Here is a 19502-nt window from a genome sequence, read left to right as displayed (position 1 = left end):
AAGCCAGTAAGAAGGCGAAGCGAGCCCTGGCAGTGATAATTGGATCTGAAATAGTGCGCCCAGTGACGTGCACTCTTCCCCCATCTGCCACCATTATAGGAATCACAATGGGAACACAAGATGAATCAATCTGTATCTTTCAACGAAAATATAAGCCTTCAGTGAAATCAATGGACACAACTGACAATAGCACACACACAGACACAATCCGTTCAGCCCTCTGTAACACGCCATACCTCTCTCAACCCGACCCCAAAACTATCCGCTAACTATCTCGTCTTCCGTACCTCAGAGACAATGTGCACCTAGTGCAAGCAAACATACCATCTTCATAGGGGATATCACCCAAGTTTAAACATAGTAATTATAATGCAGATAGTGTATAATTTGAGCACAGGGCGGGCCCAAAGTTAATGCCAAACCAACCTATGTTGTGGATGGGGGCGCTATACAAGCGCTGGTGGCGTGATTTTGGCGGACACCATCCATATCATCGGGCAAAAACCACAATGGTAGCGCCATTATGCTGGTTGTCTGCTTCACAGCTGGGGCCCATTTATCCAGCCTGCAGATCTTCAGCAGCTGGATGCTATAGCATAGCCTTAATTATTTCTTGTCTGCTCAGGGTCCAGCAGAGAGCTGATTTATTGGCAAGCTGCACTATACTAACACCAAGGGAGTTATCTTCCTTTATGCGTGGTGCCCGACTCGTCCATCTACAATTTGGCCTTTTTTTGCCACAAAATTAACCCCTGTTGTCATTCTCTGTCATTCAGTGTATATTGATTTCAACGGTCGTTTACGTCACACCAGTGATCTCTCAACTATACAAATTTAATAGTGAGTGAGTATGGTTTCACGCCGCTTTTAGCAATATTCCAGCAATATTCCAGCAATATCACGGCGGGGGACCCCAGAAATGGGCTTCACACATTGTACCCATGTCGGGAATCGAACCCGGGTCTTCGGCGTGACGAGCTAACGCTTTAACCACTAGGCTACCCGACCGCCCCACAAATTTAATATATTCCTATCCAAGCCACAGGACGTCAATAATAAAAGCCTCATTTCCATAGCCACAAGAAATCTCTGCTGAAAGTAAAGTCGATTTACAGTTTCGATTAAAGCATGGGCATGTGTTATTTTTACAAAACTCTTTCTATCAGAACATTTCACGGAACGTAAACACATTAATAAAGAATGACAATAATGAGTGCATATTTGTATTGCGGTTATTTATCACCTAAAGTATGGTCATGGCGCTTTACAATTATTACACTGGTGGATGATGGCTAAGTGAGAATACATAGATGATATTTCCTGTGTCGAGTGTGTGGGTGTGTGTGTGTGTGGGGGGGGGGGGGGGGGGGGGGGGGGGGGGGGGGAGGAGATATTTTCACACGTAGCTATACCACACGTAAAAATATCTCCTTTCTCCCCGTCACATGATATTTCACGAGACACATGGAATATACTATTTATAATATACCTTTTGTGTTACCGGATTTTGTTTTCATTACAAATTTAAAAACATTGAAACGTAAATTCTCCCTACCTAACACGCAGGTAGTTCCGACTTTGCAAAATCTTCAAAAATATAAACAAAAGTAACAACAAATATTTGAAGTCACTAAAATTCGTTATGATACATTTGGATATTAAAGTATATATAATCTACTTCAACAAAAAATATTCTTGAACGCTGACCGCTGACAGGAAGCGACGAAATACAGGCTTGATAAGTAACGCTGAAACAAACAGTCACGATTGACGAGTTAAATGAGAAAATTACAGTTTAAATGAAACATTTTAAAGAGAATAACAAACGGCAAGATGCAATATAAATGGCCATCTGTCATTATTTGGCCTTTTCAATGTGGAACTAACGTAAACATGTAGGCAACAGTTTGTGTACGACACTTACGATGAAGGGAGACAATTGGCGGGGAGGTAACTCTAGTATGACAATAGTTCAGTCAAAGTGTTATGTTCACTGCAGTGAAATATAAAGCGTCATGTTCACTGCATTGAAATATCAAGTGTTATGTTCACTGCAATGAAAATGTCACCTTTCTCAACTTCAGAAAACTGTCTTTCACACTGAAGTATAGAATAAAAGTGACATTAATCTCATCCAACAAGGTACACGCATTCATGCTGGGTGTATTGATGCATTTGTCGAACAAAGTCACTTGCCCAAGGAAACTCGACACTTTTTATAACCTGTGCCTCAAAGTCTTCCTACTGCCGGCTGCTGCTTACCTCCGCCAATTTTTTTTACCTGTGCACTTGGTGAAAGCTTCTATGACAACCGTACCTTAGCAAAAGTCAAATATGACTGAGTCCAACAATGATGGGCTGCGCTGATAGACGCCATCGTCATTGCATAATGCTTACCAGTTAGTTCTTTCTTCAAGTTTGGGAAGAGGTGGAGATCTGACGGTGCCAAATATGTTGAACACGGATGGTGTTCAATTCTCTCCATTGGAATCCAATAAAACATTAGCCACCCCCTTGCCCACTGACAGAACAGATTTTGCTTTCTTCAGAAGAAGGGACGTTAGATGTTTTCGCTGCTTTTACTGTTGTTTACTCTCTGGCTGATCGTGGTGAACTCACGAATCATCCACGGTTTCAAATCGCTTGACGGAATCAGCTGGATCTGATTAAAAACGACGTAATTTCTCACGACACCACGAGTCTGGAGCCATGGAACCAGCGTGCTGAAACGTTTGTCATGGTCAGTTCATTCATCAGAGTGTATTCAACTCTCTCATGAGAGATTGCGACTGTATCGGCTATGTGACGTGTGCTGAATCGTCGATTATCCATAATCACATGCATTTCATCAATATTTACGTAAGTGGTTGCAGAGAACGGTCTTACCGAGGCTCTTCTCTCTTCTCTTCTTCAGTTGGAGATACTTGATCATGACAGTATGGTAGCCAGTTTTGTAAATTTACATCATTAACAGAGAACAGTTTAATGCCCACCGAATGCCCGTGGTTTTGTATTTGTTCCAATGCAGCCAGTGAGCATGGAAAGTATTGTACTTACTACTTACATACTCTGAAAGGTGTACAATACATACGAAGTTAGTCTCAGAACATTTCAGTCACCCCTTATATCATCTAAAGCTTCCATGGAGTTTGGTAATCTACATGAGAAAATTGCTGGCAAGTTGGTACAATAAGGGTGTAACGGTAAAGTTTCATCTGAAAATGACCACTGACTTTACAAAATGGCTAGTCTGTATGAAAATATAGAGTACTAACTGTTTGTCCAGGTGAATATCACATTTCAAACATAAACAAAGTCCTAAATAAAAGCTGTACACTTTTATTCAGTCATATCCACAAAACAAAAAGTCAGTGATTTAGACAACAGGTCAATTAAGAATACAAGTAACTCTTTTGTTTGTTGTTCTAAAAATCTGTTTTCTATTTATTCATTTTTTCATTCAACCTACAGTGTTTTTTTCAGAAACTACTTCAAAAGAGAGAGAAAAAACTTGTAAGCCAAGTTATCAGAAACAGAGGTCTTCACATACTCATCTTCAGCCGTGACCATCTTTGTAAGACGTTATTTAACATATTGCCTAGAATTTACTTTTCAACAAAAGGCGGTAATTATAGAATGTCAATTAGAAGTTCGATTGTATATTAATAAGAATCATGTATATGTATATGTTTAAGAATCATATTTATTTCATTCGAACTTTGATGCTAAATGAATGAAAGGTTTCTCAAATATTATAGACATCTTGTGACTTCTGTTTCTCAACTACAAAAATATATTTAATATTGTAAGAACATTGCTTCTATTGAGAAAAGTAATATAAACTTAAATTGCATCATCAAGAGTAAGCAAAACATTATTGACACATAATTAAGATAAGATAATACACAAGCCATTCATTCCACAATCGCACAAATAATCAGTCAATTTATGAAACTGCTAATCCAAATAAGTGAAAATGTGTAAAAAGCTTGAAATAAAATTAAGTATTGAGAGAAAGGTTGGCGTTATTTGTGTAGCTGGAGTATATAACATAATCATTGCAAGACTATAAGAACCACCTAAGGGTGACATAGTAAACTCAACAAAGTCAGCGAGTGAGTTACAAACATTTCGGCGATAGCTCAGCCATGAGTCCAGCAATAAAACTTGTAATTATGACGTTGCGATTTTGCGAATTTGTTTCACACTAACACAGTAGGTGTGTGAATAATATATATGAAACTCTGGGGATCTGAGTTTCTCTTAAGTAAATGTTTTCACCTGATAACCATATTTACACAAGTTAAACCAGTGTTCAATTTGTCACTTAATGCGCACTGGTACAATGATCAAACAAATGAAGATTTCCCTGTTAATTATTTGGTCAGTCACCGTTCTCTGAGAGTAGGTCTTTTATTTTGTCTACAAAATCTATTTCTCTCTTTGGCGATAACTCGCAGGACACATGTATGGTTTGATTAAGCCCACTGTACATCATCAGCCACAATGGGTCTCTAAACATGACTTCAGGAACCTTTGCGACGACTCTCAGGTGACTTACGTCAAGGACATGGATTGTGTCTTGTGCTTCATCGAGTATGAAACAGATATCCAGACTGTGTGATGTATCAGGCTTGTTTGGAGTTAGGGTGTTGTCGATTACTCGTCATGATTCGAACAGGTTGATATGCGTACACTCAATCCTACACGTTGAATTTTGGTAGATTCAATAGGACTGTGAGTAAAAGCTGCCTCGAAGATAAATTTGTCTTTTTCTTCTAGCGTTATGACAGAGAATGTGACCCTCATGGCACACATGATGCGTTGACCTTTCCCGACAACTAGAGGTGTTGACGCAAGAACACGACGGTTTGATTGCAGCCGGCAACTCGAGGCTGGAGGAGGATGAACTGGCATTTTATTTGTGACAACAGACCCCGACACCGTCAGCTGTGCGCTGGCAGTGCTGCTGTCCCACTCCAGGTCAGCATCTAGAGTAAACAGAATAACATGAATTAACTACATATGAAACACATGAATGTATGCCGACCCTTTACTTTACCATCAGTGTAATCAATAACATTTCCCAAATACTACAAAGGAATTTCATAATAACAATTCGAAAATCTAGGCATTCAATAGTAGAAAGAACTCAATTCTCAAAATGCACATGCTTTATAATATTAATTTGCACTCCTTGGATAATGAACTCATATGTGCACTAGTGTACATAATAGCTGGCGTCTTAAAATTGACACTTCAATAAAGAGATCAATTCGAATACACATGCAATGGACGTTCATGGATAAAGACTTGGACATGATATCAAACAAATCATGAATGCCGAGTACGGGAAACGAAATTATATGTTCCAAACTGAATAAATAATGATGGAATTTTCAACATTTCTCAGACTTCTTAAATATGTTCAAAAGTAACAGAAAGGTCAACATCTGGAACGTTTTGTGTCTATAAGCATTTCATGAAACACAATAATTATAAATTCAAAAGGTCAACGCCAGAAAATCATCAGCCTCGAATAGCTGATTACAAAGGGCACAAATGGCAAAACAGTGATGAAATTTATATGAATGGAAAGTACAATAGAATTTTTTTTATAAATTTCAAGAATGTATGTGGTCTGTTCTTTTCTCCCAAAATGTCTGAGGATCCCACGATTTGCAGACTTGCATCCGTAAGGCGTGTCATGATCCAATGATTGTGCGTTCGAATACTTGATTTGTCAGCTGCTGAATAGCAGTCCGCAGGACGATTCCGACCATATCAAAAGCATTAACGTTATATATTTACGAAGCACTATCAACAAGTGATGATACCAGGTGTTCGTGAACGGTGGGCGTATCCTGATCCACCGATTGCACACCTCGCAAACACATGCAAAGGCAGGTAAAGTGTTCACCTAAATGAACATGGGAGCCTATGGTATAAGCAAAATATTGAAATGCATCTCACATCATTATTTGTCACTGATGCGTCAAATTTGGAAATATACTCCACATGAATATCCTAACAAGTTTTAACTTCCTTACTAATGCCTTGAATGCTGTAAACCGAATCAAACACCTTTTGAGAAAGAGTCGTATTACTCTCCTTGAAATCTCCATGGAATGAGCATACTTAAGGGTACCTCAAAAGTTGTGAAATGTATTGGAGCCGCTGGTATATTACTCGACATGTGGACTGTTTGAAGTTTAGATTACCTCTCTTGTCATAAATCTTGTTATTGCCACTCTGAATGTTTATGTATGCATAAATCCAAATATGAAACAGACGAGGCGGTTTTACTTGTTGCTTGTCATTCTCGTTCAGGTGGGTGAATCAGTGGAATAGGAAATGGCTACTTGACAATTATTGAACTACATGTATATCACATGATCAATACAGATGAAGCTTAAGTTAAGCTTCTTTGCCAAATTCCAGTGTTTTGATTTTGCCAGTCCGAGCAGAAATTCCTATTCGCATACAAAAAAAAGGGAAAACGCATTACACCATTAAAGCTACTTCACTCGTTCACATAAATTGTCACAGATAAGGTATATATTGCCAACTCACAATACATTCCACTTCCTCCCACAGGCTCCAGGTTCATATATTCTGCTGCTGCTGCTGTAAAAGGAAACAGTCTGCTTTACATTTCTACCGTATTTACTTATTATTTGAAATATTGAGTTTTAATTTTCAAAATGCTACATTCACCAGAACTGATAATTAGCTTTTGGAAAATAAAATGCTTTCTTTGGTGTGATTTAGTTACCAACCTGTTGATATATTGATTTTAGTTCTGCACAAAAGTAAAACATTTAGACAGACACAAGACATGTTTCCTTGAAGTTATAAAAGCTTTAAAGTTGAACGTTCATGCAGATGTTCCCATAAATAGATGGTCTTCTGTTTTAGCCGTTTCCGTCCAAAGGGTTTGGTTTCCTTTTCAACCATATTTAGAATACTATAGAAGCCACTGTTCTACTATTTTTATAATGGCTAGTGGGCAATAATTTTATTAACCTACGATCTTTTTCCCTTTACCCGTGAAGTTCCTGCTCAGAAATGATCCTCAGCAACCCATACTTGTCATAAGAGACGACTATCGGGATCGGGTTGTCTGGCTCGGTGACGTGGTTGATGCATATCATCGTATCCAAAATGCGTACATTAATGATGTCAATCACCTGATTTTATGTCCAGACTCGATTATTTACAGACCATAAAATAGCTGGAATATTGCTGAGTGCGACTTCAAAAGACAAACAAACAAACATTATCACAACATTTTCATTTTAGCCAGTTTTATTTCACATTCTCAGCAACATTCTCATCTTGTGGATGTTCCTTTAGATACTGTTGACGACAGACTCTCTACGCTGAACCTTGAAAGAAATGTTATGATATATTTACCTTGTTCCAAAGTACCTTGGTCCAGAGTGATTGAATTGTATATCTTGTTCAAAGGGACGTTGTCAGGTCTCTTAGCAAATGATACTACTCGGACAATGCCAGCTATCTGCATCAATGATGTTATTTTCTTGAAACATGCAGAAACGAAGCTGATTCCAATCCTGTCAAACCCATCATCTTTAGGTGTCTCCGCCAAGATGGAATTCAAAGAGGCAGCTGAAGATCCCATCACTTGTAGATCCTCTATCTTATCAGCTTTGCCTCTCATCTGTCTCGTGTATTCTGTAGAAGACTTCACATTAGTCAGCAGCGTTACTGTGGAATCCAATGCCTCCTCTGCTGGCTTCAGAGCTTCATCTGACCTTCTATCAACTTCTGACAACATGATAGTCTTCCTTTGCTGCAATGCCTCCATCAGATTGGTGAAGGCTTTGTTGATATCATCTTTGGCAGTGCTTCTGGATGACTTTATGCTGTCACATTTCTTTTGTAGATCTTCAGCTGCTTTTTCAAGAGCTATGCCCTTCTCATCTAATCTCTGCAAGACGTCTTCATTTTCAGCAGCCTTACTTTCATGTGCGTTTTCAACGGACACAACGTTGTGCCCACTCCCTTTATCATGTTCCACTACTGTGCAAGACACACAGACGACCTGGTCACACGTGTGGCAGTAGAACTGTAGAGGCTGGTGATGTTGTGTACACTTATGGAGGCGACGGAAGCTCTCAACTGGTCGTTCCCTCATGTCGTCAAAACTGACAGTTTGGTGATCTCGCATTGACTTAACTCTTTTGTGGGCATTTAGACATTCTTGGCACAGGAAGACGCCACAGTCATCACATCTGGACATGGCAGGGTTACCATCAGGACAATCTGTACATGGCAGATGGAGACCTTTCACAATCTTCAGATGATCCAGGATTCTTAGGATGATAGGCTCTTTGGGCAGAGACTTCACACCGCCCGGCAGGTTATGTTGGTGTCGACACATGGGACATGATAACGTTGGGAGTCCTTCGCTGTACGTCTCTAGACAAGCCTGACATATTGACTGTACACAGCAGGGCATACGACGAGGTATCCGTCTGACCTCATCAAAGTGTTCAGTACATATTGGGCACTCGGTGAGGAGGTCCTTGATGGCGGACGCCGATACGTAGTCCGACATGGTTATCTGGAAATGTATTTAATACATATGATGCATTACGGATGTCCAATATAACTTTTCTTTTCGTCTCGAGACAACTGATTCGAAATCATGGCAGACACATCCAAACTTGCATGCTACGTACACCACTTAAAACTACAGGAAACAAAATGTTAGTATTTGCTTTGTACAAAACTTCAACGTAACAATATCCTCATTGAGAATATAAGTTCATATTAACAAAACAAACAAACAAACAAGAACATGTGACATTGGTAAGGTTACAAGTTATTTAAAATCAAGAAAATGATATTTTGAGGAATTATCAAAACAGGAAAGGAATAAATCTAAACTTTGTTACGTGTAAAATATTTTTTTGCAGAAAGTAAATTTATAGCCTACCTTATTATGTTTTTAACAACATTGTTATCTTAATAATAATACATTACCTTGCAAATGAACATTTCATACTTGAACAATGTTACTAGTATTTCATGCTGCCAAACATTCTTTAAGTAACATGATGCGGAATAAAAAGGTCCCACTGCGACAATATTTGCTCAGTAGTAGATATTTACCAACGCAAACAGACAGAACTGATGAGCGTATGACCATGGAGACAAATAACTGGTTGGGGACATGCAGTCTAAACTATATCCATGGGACTGATGACCATGCCGCACATAATATTATCATGTGACTTCAGCTACAGATAGTGTATTTGCATATCTAGATGTGTGCTCGTGTTATTATCTGTTTTCTTTGCTTCAATTCCAAAAAAGGGGCGGTCGCGTAGCCTAGTGGTTAAAGCATTTACTCGTCACGTCGAGGACCCGGGTTCGATTCCCAACAAAGGTACAATATGTGAAGCCCATTTCATGATATTGCTGGAATATTGCTAAAAGCGGCGTAAAACCATACTCACTCATTCACTTTAATTCCAAATAGTTGTATATAAAAAAATGAAACGATGTATGTAAGAAATAACATATTAGAACAGCATAAATCAACCATCGTGAAGGTGATATAATTGAAGTAATGCACACACATGTCCTTTGTTCTGGTAAATTTTATGGAAGTCTTGCTCATATGTGGCGGTTGCCTTTCAAAATTATAGTGACCTTGACCTTGACCTTTCACAAAAGTCAAACAAAAAGTCAAAAGTTTAACAAGACCCTTGTCCATGAGATTATGTATGTATAGTTTGAAGAATATCCTAGCATATAATGTTATTCTGTTATGGTGACCTTAAACTCTTACCAACGTCAAACAAAGCATATTTAACAAGACTCTTGTCCATGAAATCATGTATGTCCAGGAGTATCCTGACATATAATGTTCTTCTGGTCATAAACTGTTTGTAAGCTTCTGTCATGGTGACGTTGACTTTGACAGTCGACCAGCCATATTCCAGAAAAAATCACATAAACACAGTAACGGTTGTTTCAGGTTTCACAACGCTTAAGGTACTGTCAGCATGTAGTGCATTTAGGTGCACAAATTTAGATTAATATTTTCGGCCGATCGAAAATCGGACACCTGCAATCATCAATACTATTCTTAAACCGGACGGATCAAGCGTTACTCAATATTGAATTACTTATTGGATGTTATATTCCAAGTTTGAACAGATCGTTCTTCCTCAGGATGGAGTCTTATTCATTATCGAGTTACAACTGTATAACTCATCATTCCAAGATAGCATGCAGGGTTATTCGTTATAAATACACATGTATGGTGTACTATTCCAAGTTTGATCAGATAAAGTAACCATTTAAGGTTTTAGAGGTATTATTCTTTAATCTAATTAAGTATCATCGATATCAAATTTAGTTAGAGTGAATGCTTTCCACGCAGGTAAAAACATCCCTGAGCAGAACTAAAATCAACATTTATAACTCCTGATCACTGGACGACCTAGCGGTCACCAAATAACTACACCCAGGACGCCCTCGGGCAGGGGACCTTACACCCACTGATACCCGGGAGATAAGGAACCCATCCCGCAAACACTGGTAGTCAGATCAACTGTTAACGAGCCAAACCCACGCGCTGAGAAATGCTTGCTCTTGAAATACAGTGAAAATACCTTAACTCGTAAATCGGCGGAGGAGGCTCAAATCAATCCCTGACTCAAATCAATCAAGGGCGACTGGGGCCTGGGTTGAAAGATCACTCTAGAATGACTTGGGCCTAAGTTTAGAGATCACTCCAGAGTGACTTGGGCCTAGTTTAAGAGATCACTCTAGAGTGACTTGGGCCTCGGTTGAGATCCCTCAAGAGTCACTTGGGCCTAGGTTGAAATCCCTCAAGAGTGACTTGGGCCAAGGTTGAAATCACTCTTGAGTGACTTAGGCAGAGGTTGAAATCACTCTAGAGTGACTTGGGCCTAGGCTGAGATCACTCTTGAGTGACTTGGGCCTAGGTTGAAATCATTCTAGAGTCACTTTGGCCTAGGCTGAGATCACTCAAGAGTCACTTGGGCCTCGGTTGAGATCCCCCAAGAGTCACTTGGGCCTAGGATGAAATCACTCTTGAGTGACTTAGGCCTAGGTTGAAATCACTCTAGAGTGACTTGGTCCTAGGCTGAGATCATTTTAGAGTGACTTAGGTCTGGGTTGAGATCCCCCTAGAGTCACTTGGGCCTAGGCTGAGATCATTCTAGAGTGACTTGGGCCTAGGTTGAAATCACTCTTGAGTGACTTGGGCCTAGGTTGAAATCATTCTAGAGTGACTTAGGTCTGGGTTGAGTTCCCTCTAGAGTGACTTGGGCCCAGGTTCAAATCACTCTAGAGTGACTTGGACCTGGGTTCTGATCACTCCAGAGTGACTTAAGCCTAGGCTGAGATCACTCTAGAGTGACTTGGGCCTAGGCTGAGATCACTCTTGAGAGACTTTGGCCTAGGTTGAAATCATTCTAGAGTGACTTAGGTCTGGGTTGAGATCCCCCAAGAGTCACTTGGGCCTAGGTTGAAATCCCTCAAGACTGACTTAGGCCTAGGTTGAAATCACTCTTGAGTGACTTGGGCCTAGGTTGAAATCCCCCAAGAGTCACTTGTGCCTAGGATGAAATCACTCTTGAGTGACTTAGGCCTAGGTTGAAATCACTCTAGAGTGACTTGGTCCTAGGCTGAGATCATTCTAGAGTGACTTAGGTCTGGGTTGAGATCCCCCTAGAGTGACTTGGGCCTAGGCTGAGATCACCCTAGAGTGACTTGGGCCCAGGTTAAAATCACTCCAGAGTGACTTGGACCTGGGTTGTGATCACTCCAGAGTGACTTAAGCCTAGGCTGAGATCACTCTAGAGTGACTTGGGCCTAGGCTGAGATCCCTCTTGAGAGACTTGGGCCTAGGTTGAAATCATTCTAGAATGACCTAGGTCTGGGTTGAGATCCCTCAAGAGTCACTTGGGCCTAGGTTGAAATCCCTCAAGACTGACTTAGGCCTAGGTTGAAATCACTCTTGAGTGACTTGGGCCTAGGTTGAAATCATTCTAGAGTGACTTAGGTCTGGGCTGAGATATCTCTAGAGCGACTTGGACCAAGGTTGAGATCACACTAGAGTACATTGGGCCCAGGCTGAGATCACTCAAGAGTCACTTGGGCCTAGCTTGAGAGATCACTCTAGAGTGACTTGAGCCTAGGTTGAGATCACTCTAGAGTGACTTGGGCCTGGGTTGAAATCATTCTTGAGTGACTTGGGCCTAGGTTGAAATCATTCTAGAGTGACTTAGGTCTGGGTTGAGATCACTCCAGAGTGACTTAAGCCTAGGCTGAGATCACTCTAGAGTGACTTGGGCCTAGGCTGAGATCACTCTAGAGTGACTTGGGCCTAGGCTGAGATCACTCCTGAGTGACTTGGGCCAAGTTTAAATTCACTCTAGACTGACGTGGGCCTGGGTTGAGATCATTCCAGAATGACTTGGGCCAAGGCTGAGATAACTCTAGAGTGACTTGGGCCTAGTTTGAAATCACTCTAGATTGACTTGGGTCTGGGTTGAGATCACTCTTGAGTGACTTGGACGTAGGCCGAGATCACTCAAGAGTCACTTGGGCCTAGGTTGAAATCACTCTGGAGTGACTTGGGCCTAGGTTGAAATCATTCTAGAGTGACTTCGGTCTGGGTTGAGATCCCTCTAGAGTGACTTGGGCCTAGGCTGAGATCACCCTAGAGTGACTTGGGGCCCAGGTTAAAATCACTCCAGAGTGACTTGGACCTGGGTTGTGATCACTCCAGAGTGACTTAAGCCTAGGTTGAGATCAGTCTAGACTGACTTGGGCCTAGTTTGAAATCACTCTAGAGTGACTTGGGTCTGGGTTAAGATCACTCTTGAGTGACTTGGGTCTGGTTTGAGATCACTCTTGAGAGACTTGGATGTAGGCAGAGATCACTCAAGAGTCACTTGGGCCTAGGTTGAAATCACTCTGGAGTCAATTGGGCCTGGGTTGAGATCCCTCTAGGGTGACTTGGGCCCAGGCTGAGATCACTCAAGTCACTTGGGCCTAGGTTGAGAGATCACTCTAGATTGACTTGGGCCTTGGCTGAGAGATCACTCTACAGTGACTTGGGCCTAGGCTGAGATCACTCAAGAGTTACTTTGGCCTATGTTGAAATCACTCAAGAGTCACTTGGGCCTAGGTTGAGATCACTCTAGAGTCAATTGGGCCTGGGTGGAGATCCCTCTAGGGTGACTTGGGCCCAGGCTGAGATCACTCAAGAGTGACTTGGGCCTAGGTTGAGAGATCACTCTAGAGTGACTTGGGCCTAGGTTGAAATCACTCCAGAGTGACTATGGCCTAGGTTGAGATCACTCTAGAGTCAATTGGGCCTGGGTGGAGATCCCTCTAGGGCTACTTGGGTCTTGGTTGCGATCACTCTAGAGTGACTTGGGCCTAGGCTGAGATCACTCTAGAGTGACTTAGGCCTGGGTTGAGATCACTCTAGAGAGATTTGGGCCAAGGTTAAAATCTCTCTAGACTGACTTGGGCCTGGGCTGAGATCAATCTAGAGAGACTTGGACCTCGGTTGAGAGATCAATCTAGGGTGAATTTGGCCTGGGTTGAGAGATCAATCTAGGGTGACTTGGGCCTAGGTTGAGAGATCACTCTAGAGTGACTTGGGCCTAGGTTGAAATCACTCCAGAGTGACTATGGCCTAGGTTGAGATCACTCTAGAGTCAATTGGGCCTGGGTGGAGATCCCTCTAGGGCGACTTGGGTCTTGGTTGCGATCACTCTAGACAAACTTGGACCTCGGTTGAGACCACTCTAGAGTGACTTGGGCCTGGGTTGAGAGATCACTCTAGAGTGACTTGGGCCTGGGTTGAGAGATCACTCTAGAGTGACTTGGGTTCAGGTAAAAATGACCCTAGAGTGACTTGAGTCTGGGTTGAGATCACTCTAGAGTAACTTGGGCCTAGGCTGAGATCACTCTAGAGTGACTTGGGCCTAGGCTGGGATCACTCTAGAGTGACTTGGGCCTAGGCTGGGATCACTCTAGAGTGACTCGAGCCTGGGCTGAGATATCTCTAGAGCGACTTGGACCAAGGTTGAGATCACACTAGAGTACATTGGGCCAAGGCTGAGATCACTCAAGAGTCACTTGGGCCTAGGTTGAGAGATCACTCTAGATTGACTTGGGCCTAGGTTGAATCCACTCCAGAGTGACTTGGGCCTGGGTTGAAATCACTCTTGAGTGACTTGGGCCTAGGTTGAAATCATTCTAGAGTGACTTAGGTCTGGGTTGAGATCCCTCTAGAGTCACTTGGGCCTAGGTTGAAATCCCTCAAGAGTCACTTAGGTCTGGGTTGAGATCCCTCTAGAGTGACTGGGGCCTAGGCTGAGATCACCCTAGAGTGACTTGGGCCCAGGTTAAAATCACTCCAGAGTGACTTGAACCTGGGTTGTGATCACTCCAGAGTGACTTAAGCCTAGGCTGAGATCACTCTAGAGTGACTTGGGCCTAGGCTGAGATCACTCTTGAGTGACTTGGGCCAAGGTTAAATTCACTCTAGACTGACTTGGGTCTTGGCTGAGATCACTCTAGAGTGACTTGGGTCTGGTTTGAGATCACTCTTGAGAGACTTGGACGTAGGCTGAGATCACTCAAGAGTCACTTGGGCCTAGGTTGAAATCACTCTGGAGTCGATTGGGCCTGGGTTGCGATCCCTCTAGGGTGACTTGGGTCTGGGTTGCGATCACTCCAGAGTGACTTGGGCCTAGTTTGAAATCACTCTAGAGTGACTTGGGTCTGGGTTGAGATCACTCTTGAGAGACTTGGGCCTAGTTTGAAATCACTCTAGAGTGACTTGGGCCTAGGCTGAGATCACTCAAGAGTTACTTTGGCCTATGTTGAAATCACTCCAGAGTGACTTGGGCCTAGGCTGAGATCACTCTAGAGAGATTTGGGCCAAGGTTAAAATCTCTCTAGACTGACTTGGGCCTGGGCTGAGATCAATCTAGAGAGACTTGGACCTCGGTTGAGAGATCAATCTAGAGTGACTTGGGCCCGGGTTGAGAGATCACTCTAGAGTGACTTGGGTCCAGGTAAAAATGACCCTAGAGTGACTTGAGCCTGGGTTGAGATCACTCTAGAGTGACTTGGGCCTAGGCTGAGATCACTCTAGAGTGACTTGGGCCTAGGCTGAAATCAGTCTTGAGTGACTTGGGCCTAGGTTGCAATCACTCCAGAGTGACTTTGGCCTGGGTTTAAATCACTCTAGACTGATTTGGGCCTGGGTTGAGATCATTCCTGAGTGACTTGGGCCTAGGCTGGGATCACTCTAGAGTGACTTGGGCCTGGGCTGAGATATCTCTAGAGCGACTTGGACCAAGGTTGAGATCACACTAGAGTACATTGGGCCAAGGCTGAGATCACTCAAGAGTCACTTGGGCCTAGGTTGAGAGATCACTCTAGACTGACTTGGGCCTAGGTTGAGATCACTCTAGAGTCACTTGGGCTAAGGTTAAAATGACTATAGACTGATTTGGGCCTGGGTTGAGATTACTCGAGAGTGACTTGGGCCTAGGCAGAGGTCATACTAGGGTGACTTGGACCTCGGTTGAGATCACTCAAGAGTCACTTGGGCCAAGGTTAAGATATCTCTAGAGTGACCTGGGCCTAGGCTTAGATCACTCTAGAGTGACCTTGGCCTAGACTTAGATCTCACTAGATTGTCTTGGTCCTTGGCTGAGATTACTCTTGAGTGACTTGGGCCTGGGTTGAGATTACTTTAGAGTGATTTGGGTCTGGGTTGAGATCACTCTTGAGTGCCTTGGGCCAAGGTTGACATCTCTCTAGAGTGACTTGGTCCTGGGTTCAGATTACCCGAGAGTGACTTAGGCGTAGGCTGTGATCACTCTAGAGTCACTTGGGCCTGGATTGAGATCACTCTGGAGTGACTTGGGTCTGGGTTGAGATCCGTCTAGAGTGATTTGGGCCTAGGTTGAAATTACTCTAGAGTGACTTGGGCCAATGTTGTGATCCCTCTAGAGTGACCTTGGCTTAGGCTGAGATATCTCTACAGCGACTTGGACCAAGGTTGAGATCACTCTCGAGTGACTTGGACCTAGGCTGAGTTCACTCAAGAGTCACTTGGGCCAAGGTTGAGATATCTCTAGAGTGACCTGGGCCTAGGCTTAGATCACTCTAGAGTGACCTGGGCCCAGACTTAGATCTCACTAGATTGTCTTGGTCCTTGGCTGAGATAACTCTTGAGTGACTTGGGCCTGGGTTGAGATTACTTTAGAGTGATTTGGGTCTGGGTTGAGATCACTCTTGAGTGCCTTGGGCCAAGGTTGACATCTCTCTAGAGTGACTTGGTCCTGGGTTCAGATTTCCCGAGAGTGACTTAGGCGTAGGCTGTGATCACTCTAGAGTCACTTGGGCCTGGATTGAGATCACTCTGGAGTGACTAGGGCCTGGGTTGAGATCACTCTAGAGTGACTTGGGCCTGGGTTGAGATTACTTAAGGGTGACTTAGGCGTTGGTTGAGATCACGCTAGAGAGACTTGGTCCTAGGCTGAGATCACTCTAGAGTGACTTGGGCCTGGGTTGAGATTACTTAAGGGTGACTTAGGCGTTGGTTGAGATCACTCTTGAGTGCCTTGGGCCAAGGTTGACATCACCTTAGAGTGATTTGGGTCTGGGTTGAGATCACTCTTGAGTGCCTTGGGCCAAGGTTGACATCACTCTAGAGTGACTTGGGCCAATGTTGTGATCCCTCTAGAGTGACCTTGGCTTAGGCTGAGATATCTCTACAGCGACTTGGACCAAGGTTGAGATCACTCTAGAGTGACTTGGGCCTAGGCTGAGATCACTCAAGAGTCACTTGGGCCAAGGTTGAGATATCTCTAGAGTGACCTGGGCCTAGGCTTAGATCACTCTAGAGTGACCTGGGCCTAGACTTAGATCTCACTAGAGTGACTTGGTCCTTGGCTGAGATCACTCTTGAGTGACTTGGGCCTGGGTTGAGATCACTCTTGAGTGCCTTGGGCCAAGGTTGACATCACTCTTGAGTGACTTGGTCCTGGGTTGAGATCACTCTAAAGTGACTAAGGCGTGGGCTGTGATCACTCTAGAGTCACTTGGGCCTGGGTTGAGATCACTCTGGAGGGACTAGGGCCTGGGTTGAGATCACTCTAGAGTGACTTGGGCCTGGGTTGAGATCACTCTGGAGTGACTAGGGCCTGGGTTGAGATCACTCTAGAGTGACTTAGGCGTTGGTTGAGATCACTCTAGAGTGACTTAGGCGTTGGTTGAGATCACTCTAGAGTGACTTAGGCGTTGGTTGAGATCACTCTAGAGTGACTTAGGCGTTGGTTGAGATCACTCTAGAGTGACTTGGTCCTAGGCTGAGATCACTCTTGAGTGACTTGGGCCTGGGTTGAGATTACTTAAGGGTGACTTAGGCGTTGGTTGAGATCACTCTTGAGTGCATTGGGCCAAAGTTGACATCAGTCTAGAGTGATTTGGGTCTGGGTTGATATAACTCTTGAGTGCATTGGGCCAAGGTTGACATCACTCTAGAGTGACTTGGTCCTGGGTTGATGAGATCACTCTAGAGTGACTTAGGCGTGGGCTGTGATCACTCTAGAGTCATTTGGGCCTGGGTTGAGATCACTCTGGAGTGACTAGGGCCTGGGTTGAGATCACTCTACAGTGACTTGGTCCTAGGCTGAGATCACGAAATACGCAGGTTCCTTTCTAGACACGAGTATCCCGAGTGGTGCGTTTCAACATCATTCATAAATATGTGATCAATTCTCACCCTGGCGAACACCAATCTCAGCAAAAAAGCAGAAGATTGTAAAGGATACTGTGACCTGTTTGATATATGCAAGGTGAGTTTGATTCTTAAACACTTGTTATATACGGTTCACGTGGCCATAATATACCCAGACTGGTCAGTGTGTATACATAGTATACAGATCCAGTTAAATAATATTTGGCAAAACTTATCAAATAAAACCACATGACATTCTGACACGGACATAACATTAGACTCAAGCTATTTCTTTAAATACTCAATTATTATTTCTTCTACAGAAATGGTGCTAAATTGTCGATGTATAAAAAATATTAAACACTGATTTCGATCTTCAAAATAAATCTAGAAATTAGAAATTTAAAAAAAAATTAAAATAATGAAGTGTTTCTTTTTCTACTGTTTCTTTTTATCTAATCAAAAACTGTTTTCCAGGTTTCGTTTTGTCCCGTTGCCTGTTTTTCGAGCATCACATTATGACATATTGCGATGTTAAAAATAAACTTTTTTATTGAAGTTTAGGTGAATATGCCTCTGTGAATGGGTACCCGGTAGGATGGAGGACTGTTAACCTTCACGCCCTCACTTGCAGCTTGGGATATATATTCCTCAAGGAGCTGAGAATGACACTCGTTTGCACACTCATCCATTGGCCAGGGTAATAATGTAGCACTTTGGGCATGCTTTAGGGCATGGATTTGGCGCATTATGAATGTATCACAAAACAAGTCATAGGCGCCTGAAAACTGATCAAACGAATGGCGAATTTATGAAAATGTCAGTATTCTTAATTTCAGCATAGGCTAAAAACGATCTAGAGTGGTTTGGGCCAAGACTCAAATCACTCTTGAGTTAATTTTAAGGTATTGATTTGAGTCTGCTACACCAGCACCCGGACGCTGTGATAGCGAGGACTCACAAGACAGCAGCCGTCAACAACCCGAGGCATTCACAACACTGTCAGTCCGACCCAGCCTTTGTAGTAGGGACCGAGCTACATGCAGTGCGGAAAGCAGTCAGCTGTAACGGCACATATCACACAGGCCTATACAGGTATCACAAGTAGGTCACTGTGCATAGACTACATTATCAGCCATTTTAAGAGTTAACGTGTTACTCTTACCACACCTATTGAATATAAAGCCGAAAAATACCAAAGAGTAAGATGGGTGTTTCTGTCGATTTCAGTTGAAATTAAACTTTGGTGTTTGAGAGCTTGAGTGCTTTAGTGCTTGGTCATAGCTTAAATTGTAATTGTTTTCAAAGAACATTTATTCAAAATTGCACTCTGTGATGAGTGAAATCACTTACCTTCACTGGGTATTGTGAACGGACACACAATTCTTAGTAACTATCTATCTCTCTGTTTATGGACGTCAATATCACCATGACAGTAACATGTCTGACACGAACGCGGAAGTACTTATCCCCCTGTCGTTGAACGGGGAATGTTCAAGACATGCGCTGTGTCTACTTTCGTTTTGTAACTTTACGTTTATTGGTACAATGTATGTCACATATGAAGCATCGTAAATTATTTGAATCCATATTGTGGTAAAGATCAATTACACTTTTCTATGTATTCAGAGTTATATAAATAAACTAGTGTCCAAAAGAAACGATACCAACTTATTTTCAAAATTGTTTTTTACTAAGTGAATTGTCAAGTATGAAA

General features: G+C 42.6%; 1 protein-coding gene across 2 annotated transcripts; it reads right to left on the bottom strand.

The window, feature by feature from the left end:
• Positions 1–3367: 3367 nt before the first annotated feature.
• On the bottom strand, positions 3368–19267 carry LOC124137771 (transcription intermediary factor 1-beta-like). Of its 2 annotated transcripts, none has more exons than XM_048391803.1 (4): positions 19139–19267; positions 7417–8590; positions 6574–6627; positions 3368–4991 (listed from the first exon to the last, which is right to left on the bottom strand). In XM_048391803.1, the coding sequence occupies exons 2-4, from the start codon at positions 8582–8584 to the stop codon at positions 4660–4662; spliced, it is 1554 nt and encodes a 517-aa protein (XP_048247760.1). In that variant the 5' UTR covers positions 8585–8590; positions 19139–19267; the 3' UTR covers positions 3368–4659. The 2 variants fall into 2 exon arrangements, with proteins under 2 accessions (XP_048247760.1, XP_048247761.1); XM_048391804.1 differs by having other exon boundaries at positions 6574–6624.
• Positions 19268–19502: the final 235 nt, after the last annotated feature.

The sequence above is a fragment of the Haliotis rufescens genome, unplaced genomic scaffold (assembly GCF_023055435.1).
Source record: "Haliotis rufescens isolate VD_foot unplaced genomic scaffold, xgHalRufe1.0.p SCAF_99, whole genome shotgun sequence".
Classification (NCBI taxonomy): domain Eukaryota; kingdom Metazoa; phylum Mollusca; class Gastropoda; order Lepetellida; family Haliotidae; genus Haliotis; species Haliotis rufescens.
The sequence above is the reverse complement of the archived record's forward strand: the minus strand, read 5'-3'. Positions and strand labels throughout refer to the sequence as shown.

What these genes read in the sequence shown, in the direction of transcription:
- LOC124137771 (XM_048391803.1), bottom strand. Translation starts at nt 8,584, where the DNA reads ATGTCGGACTACGTATCGGCGTCCGCCATCAAGGACCTCCTCACCGAG. An exon ending in CCAAGGTACTTTGGAACAAG is followed by an intron (nt 6,628 to 7,416) that starts GTAAATATATCA and finishes TTCCTTTTACAG; the next exon opens with CAGCAGCAGCAGAATATATG. An exon ending in GGGAGGAAGTGGAATGTATT is followed by an intron (nt 4,992 to 6,573) that starts GTGAGTTGGCAA and finishes TGTTTACTCTAG; the next exon opens with ATGCTGACCTGGAGTGGGAC.